Source organism: Myotis lucifugus, unplaced genomic scaffold, assembly GCF_000147115.1.
Source record: "Myotis lucifugus unplaced genomic scaffold, Myoluc2.0 scaffold_306, whole genome shotgun sequence".
Classification (NCBI taxonomy): domain Eukaryota; kingdom Metazoa; phylum Chordata; class Mammalia; order Chiroptera; family Vespertilionidae; genus Myotis; species Myotis lucifugus.
Genome location: NW_005871354.1, coordinates 43639 through 50506, shown reverse-complemented (window position 1 = coordinate 50506; position 6868 = coordinate 43639). Strand labels below are relative to the sequence as shown.

At 37.7% G+C, this 6868-nt stretch overlaps 1 protein-coding gene across 1 annotated transcript in view; it reads right to left on the bottom strand.

The window, feature by feature from the left end:
* MYO3A (myosin IIIA) overlaps positions 1-6868 on the bottom strand; it is a gene marked incomplete at its 5' end in the record, with an annotated part of 153542 nt that overhangs the window by 110843 nt on the left and 35831 nt on the right. The window contains one exon of the mRNA XM_006100272.3: positions 1375-1474. Within this exon, the coding sequence (XP_006100334.1) occupies positions 1375-1474 (100 nt within the window). The remainder of the gene's footprint in view (positions 1-1374; positions 1475-6868) is intronic.

The window sequence follows — 6868 nt, the reverse complement described above, 5'->3', positions numbered from 1 at the left end:
TATGCCAAATTGAGATTTTCAGTGGCTCTGTGGAATGGTCTAGCCTTTTGCTTAGACATTTGGCTTTATGAGGCAGAATACAACAGTCTTGTGATTGTGGAGGTAAGAAGGGTGGGTGAAGGTGGAAGAGGGCATAGAGGAAATAATTGGTGATGGAAAAAATAAAGTAAAGTAAAATAAAAAATATTAGAAAAGTAACTTTCATAAGTTATGAGTATATGGTAACAATTTTAATAGTGTCATTAAAATAGTACATGACATAAGAGAAGAACAAAAGTTCTTAGGTTTAAAAAAAGACAAAAAGAAAGCACATACAATAAGAGCAAAAACAACAACAACAAAAAACAACCACAAACCCAGTGTTTAACATAAGTCAGCACTATGATACCAAGGCCCTCCTTATAATCCTCAAGCCTAGAAATTCATGTCGTTGGAAAATCTGATACATAAGGACTCGTAAAGGTTTTGGCAATCTTTGACTTGCAAACACTGTCTGATTACATGATGTTTGATATTCGCAAGAGACATTATTTTGAGGAATACTTGAGTTGTTTATGCAACCCTAAATTTACCAAATGACTACTTCTGTTGAGAAAATGTCTCCTGATTTGTTGCATTTCTGAGCAAAATGATCAGGCATGTATCAGAAGTATTTAAAAAACAAAAATCTGTTGATCAAGCAGGATAGAGATCCCAACCTTTCACTGAAAAGGAACCATTCATTTCTCTAATGATCTGATTATCTGGAGTAAAGGGGGATGAAAGGAAAGGAGGCTGAAACTGCAATTTACTGGCTTGGATTTGTACCTACACAGAGATGTTTGATCTATTTCCGACGTCCCTGGGATAAGTAAGGAGTTTCAAGCAGAATTCAATGCCCTAAAAGGTTAGCTCTGTGAGAGCCGGGGAGCTGAGAACCCAAAAGGGGGACCACTCATGGTAGTAACAGGCTTTTGATGTAATGTGGAGACCTCAAGGCACTGCCACTGAGAGGGGGACAGGAGAGGAATAAGTGGAAGGAAGACACATGAAGATTGTAGGAGATGACTTTCTGACCTCAGTAAATCATCCCCTTGAAACTTAAAGAAAGAATTCAGAGGAAGAAGAGTCTGTGTCCTATAAGCAATTCATCTAGTGGAAACTCACACCTTTGCAAGTTGAATATCAAAACAGGAAAAAAATCGACACCAGGCTGGAGCTATGCGGAAATGTGGCTCACATGTATTCAAGCCGAAGACAGAAAAGAGAATCAGGAAGCCAAGAGGCGCAGGAAGCATGAGAGGCACAGATATTATTCAAACAACCTCCTGATCACATCAATCCTATGAATTAAAATAATCTAGAATGTTTGTTTGATTAAACCAGGTTCCTTACCTCATCCAAAACTTCTAGGGTTGCTAAATCATCTACATCCTTCAGACTGGAAATTAAAGGTCTGCTGAAGTTACTTTTCTTGGTGTGAATACGTTCATGTCTGTGGAGCAATACAAAAAGAAAAACCCTTGCTGATCTAAGAACTTATTATTGATTATAGTGGAAATAAGTTTTAGATTCAGATAAGACTGAAAAAATTCTATGCAGCTAATTTACTAAATTCAACGATAGCAATTTTATCAGAAAATAACCCATTGTATTTGATCTGTTTGCTTGTCTTCTCCATTGTCTTCTCCATTAACATGTCAAACCTCATGGATGATGAAGAGTTCACTATTCCTATCAAGAACTATCTTGCATATAATTTGCTTTAATGTTTCTTCTGTGAGTGATTTAATCTGCTACAAAGTGGTGAGTCAGAGAGATTTGAATTCATAAATTTCCAATTTTGTCTGAAGTAGTACTAGGCCATTGGTGCTCAAGAAATAATAATTTCAGTTTATTTTTTTATTTAATTAAATGTACTGGGGTGACAATGATTAATAGGATCATATAGGTTTCAAGCATATATTTGTATGATATAAGATCTGTATATTGCACCGTGTGCCCAGTACCCATAGTCAAATCAACTTCCATCACCATATATCAGACACCTTTCACCCCCACTTAACCTCTTTCCTCTGGCAACCACCACACTGCTGTTTGTGTCCACAGGTTTCAGTTTTATATCCCACATATGAATGAAATCATATGGTTCTTAGCTTTCTGATTTAGCACAATAGTCTCAAGGCCCATCCATGTTGTTGCAAATGTTGCTATTTTATCTTTTCTTATGGCTAAGTAGCATTCCATTGTATATATGTATCACATCTTCTATACCAGTCCTTTATCACAGGACACTTTGGTTGTTTCCATGTCTTGGCCGCTGTGAATAATGCTGCAATGAACATATGGTAATATATCTCTTTGTGAAGATATGTTTTTAAGGTTTGGGAGTATATACCAAGGAGAGCGACTGCTGGGTCATATGGTAACTCTATTCTTAAGATTTTGAGGAATTGCCAGACTGCTTTCCATAGTGGTTGTACCAGTCTACATTCCTACCAGCAGTGAACGAGGGTTCCCTTTTCTCCACAACCTCTCCAACACTTGTTATTACTTGTCTTGTTGATGATGGCCACTCTAATAGATGTGAGGTGGTATATCATTGTCATTTTGATTTGCATTTCCCTAGTAGATAGTCAAGTTGGACATCTTTTCATATATCTGTTGGCCATTCGTATGTCTTTTTGGGAGAGGTGTCTGTTCAGGTCTTCTGACCATTTTTAAATTGAGTTGTTTGCTGTTGAGTTTTATTAGTTCTTTATAAATTTTGGATATTAAACCTTTGTCAAAGATATTGTTTGCAAATATCATCTCCTGTTCATTCAGCTGCCCCCTTTGTTTTGTTGTTGTTTTTTTGTTGTTGTTGTGTAGAAGCTTTTAAGTTTGATATACTCAAATAATGGTAATTTTAAAAATTATTACTCTGCAAAATTTAAGAGGAGTACAAAAAATAAACCACACAGTGGATTTTCAAAAGGTTAAATGTATGTAGAAAATTGATTTAAAACATTAGGAAATTTATTTTCAAAGGAAAACATTTCAGCAATTTTCACCTACGGCATAAGAATCTTGATTTGACATGAAAACTGGAGAAAAAGTTGCTGAGATAAATACAAGGGTTTGTTTAAACTTTTTTGAACATAAAATTATCATTCACTTTATTTTGAGCAAAACTATATTTTCAATGTTTATTTTTGGACATACTTTTAAGCATCTGAATTTGTCTATAGTAACAGGGAAAAGAATAGATTATGAGGAGCAACAAGAATCATACCCCTCACTCATGAACGTTAATGCTTTCTCACTGCTTAGAGACTTGTGTCTATTAATAAAGTGTCCCCGCCTACATCTGTGCCCAGCCCAGCTTCTGGGCACTAGATTCTGTCTCCTTCCACTAAAGGACATCACTTCTGCCGGTTCCCCTCTCACTCCTACTTCACTTACTTCCCCTCTCAGCTGTTACAGCAAACAAAAACACCCTTCCCTGATGCAGTTTCTTCCATCTACTGTTCCATCTCCTCGTTTTACTGCAAAAAATCCTCAAAAGAATTTTCTAAATTTAGTATCTTCAATTTCTCTCCACTCATTAAGAAAACCTATTTCAGTCAGGCTGTCCTCAATACCCTCCATGGAAACAGTTTCTGTTCAGGACATTAATGACCTTCACATTGCTAATCCAAGGGGTCCATTCCAATCCTTTTACTTAACCCATCAACAGCATGTAACAGACTCCTTCTTGAAAACATCCATCTGGGCTTCCTGCACCCCTGGCTTAACTCTCATCCTTAATTCACTGGCATCTTCATCTGAGTGTCTTTTTCTGGTTTCTCCTCATCTTTCTGTCACATTTTGGAGTCTCCCACACTTCAATCCTTGCAGCTATTTTCTTCTCTATCTACATTCACACCCTGATTTCATAGACTTAAATACCACTCATGTACTAACAAGCTTGCTAACCTCCACACTTAAGCATCCAAATGCTTACTGGATGCTTCAATGCTTACTGGATGCTTCAATGAAAAGTCTAACAGGCACAATCAACACATTCTAAACCATGCTCCTGAATACCCTAGCCCAGTGATGGCGAACCTTTTGAGCTCAGCGTGTCAGCATTTTGAAAAACCCTAACTTAACTCTGGTGCCATGTCACATATAGAATTTTTTTGATATTTGCAATCATAGTAAAACAAAGATTTATATTTTTGATATTTATTTTATATATTTAAATGCCATTTAACAGAGAAAAATCAACCAAAAAAATGAGTTCGCGTGTCACCTCTGACACGTGTGTCATAGGTTCGCCATCACTGCCCTAGCCCCACGCCTGCTCTTGCCCCATGATCCTCATCTCAGTAAATGGTGATTCCATTCTTCTTATTGTTTGGGCAAAAAACCCAAGAGTGACTCCTGGCTCTTCTATTTCTCTCAGACCTCTCATGCAATCTCTATGCAAATTCATCATATATATATATCCTTTGTTTTTGTTATTTCCTCCTTGACCTCATCTGCATGATGAAACTTTATTCACTTTCCACAGTACTCTCCAATGCCACCTCTTTTGAAACCCTAAGCATAATTCTTACATCCTTCAGGCAAGTATCTTAGTTAAGTCATTTCAGTCAATCATTTGTGTACACATCTTATTCCCTTTATTAGCCTGTAAACTTCCTTATGAGTGGTATATCTCTTCAAAATATGGTGCTGAAATAGCTAAACATACATGCAAAAAAGAAAGAAACTGGACACTAACCTTACACCTTTCATAAAAATTAATTCAAAATGGATTACAAACCTAAATGTAAAATACAAAGCTATAAAACTCCTAGAAGATAATATAAGAGAAAAATATAGTTAACCTTGGGTTTAGAGATGAGTTTTCGGGTACAACACCAAAAACACCACCCACAGAAGAAAAAATGATAAGTTGGATTTCACAGAATTAAAAACTCTGCTCTATAAGAGACACCATTAAGAGAATAAAAGGTGAAGTCATAGACTGGAAGCAAATATTTGCAAAGCATGTAGCTGATATGATTTGTATCTAATAATAGGAACAGTTTCACTCCTATTTGCAATTCTTAGATTCTTCCGTAACTTTTATAGCATTTACAGAAATTTATAGTTATGCACTTATTTGTGTGGATAATTTAGTTAATATTTGAATCAATCATTTACTACAATGTCAGCTCCAAGATGTACAAAACTATGTGTCTTTAGCTCCCATTTAGAACATAGGAGGTCCTCAATAAACATTTGCTGAATGAATGAATGAATGAATGAATGAAGGCATATCATTTTGAGCACAGGACTGGCACACAGTTGGTCTCCACATTTGCTGAACTCAACAAGTATCATCTTATTTATCCCCCTATTTCCCAAGAGCTTCATATTATATATTTTTCAAAAACTAGAAAAAGAAATTCAATTATCCAATTGATTGAAGTGAAGAGCCCTGAATTTTTCATTGGTTTTTATGGGACCATTTGGCAGCTAAAGACTGTTCCTGGAGAATGAAAAGGAGCGGATGGGGAAGAACCTGGGGATCAATACTTGGCTGGCTGGTACCCTCATTCTTCTGCTCCTGTGAATTTGTCTTCCATGATGCTTTTGGTATTAGCTTCCAAAAACGTAGCAAAGATTTTGATACTGTGATGAATAAAAACCTCAGATGGCTCCCCAGTTTCTATAGCATGACTCAACATTCCTTGGCATGAAATCAATGAACCTTGATAAGCTTGCCTCAAACAACCTTTCCAGCACCATGACCTATCATCTCTGTACAGAACATTCCCCGATATGTCAAGCAATTTCAAGATTCTGTACTTTGCTCATTCTGTATCCTCTGCCTGGACTTACTTTCCTCCCACATCTGGCAAATTTCTACTTATCAGGCAAAGTCAGATGGACTCAAATATCACCCTCTTTGTGAAGCCCTCACAGAGAGAATACACCACTAGTAGAGATACTTTCACACTCAACAGGTATTCATGTTCACCGTTCCTGCCAGATGGGGAGAAATTGTGAGAGATACCAATAACACATCTTTCTATGCCTGGAATCAAGAATACGAAGATGCAAAATACAACTGGTGGCTTGGATAGTAATACTTAGTCCTACCCAACCAGCTGGTGTGCAAAGAATAGTATCGTGTGGAGTGAGCAATCTTATGTTCTTCCCCTTTGGCAACAGTGCTAAAGCCTAGTTAGGTACTGGAGGAATGCAATGAGAAGGCCCATGGTTGTCCAGCACATCTTGGCTCCAGAAAACTTCCCTCCCAACCTCTCACCCGTCAGCGTTGAAGTCAGTTTAACTAGAGAAGCACCCTGGCCACTGGAATTGCCCATTTGTACGAGGGTACCAGCCAGCCAAGTATGGATCCCCTGGTTCTTCACCATCCGCTCCTTTTCATTCTCCAGGAACAGTCTTTAGCTGCCATTGGCAAAGGGCTGCTCTGGGCAACATGGTCAGCACTGCTATCACTTGCGTGGGCCGTAAACATTATGGAGAAAATGAGGGAAAAAAAGAGAGACAGCAATAGCTGCCACAACAAAGTAGCACTAGTGATGAGTCACATCTGCACTCTTTCAAGTGGCATGACTCAGTGAACCACGTGATTAATATGGCATTTCCATTCTTGTTCTCATTTGTTAGGCTTCTCCCCCCACCCTCCCCACCCCCCCTCCCCACACACACGTAGAGGCTTGAATTATACATGTTTCAACATTCACTACTGCATTCATTCATTCATTCATTCATTCAATAATTATTTAAATTTACGGAGCACACAATAAGCTTGGATAAAGCTATAAGACAAATAGTATAGGTCCCAGCTCACCAGGAGCACACAATCTGATACAAGAGTTAACAAAAAATCAACAAAACGTTAAGA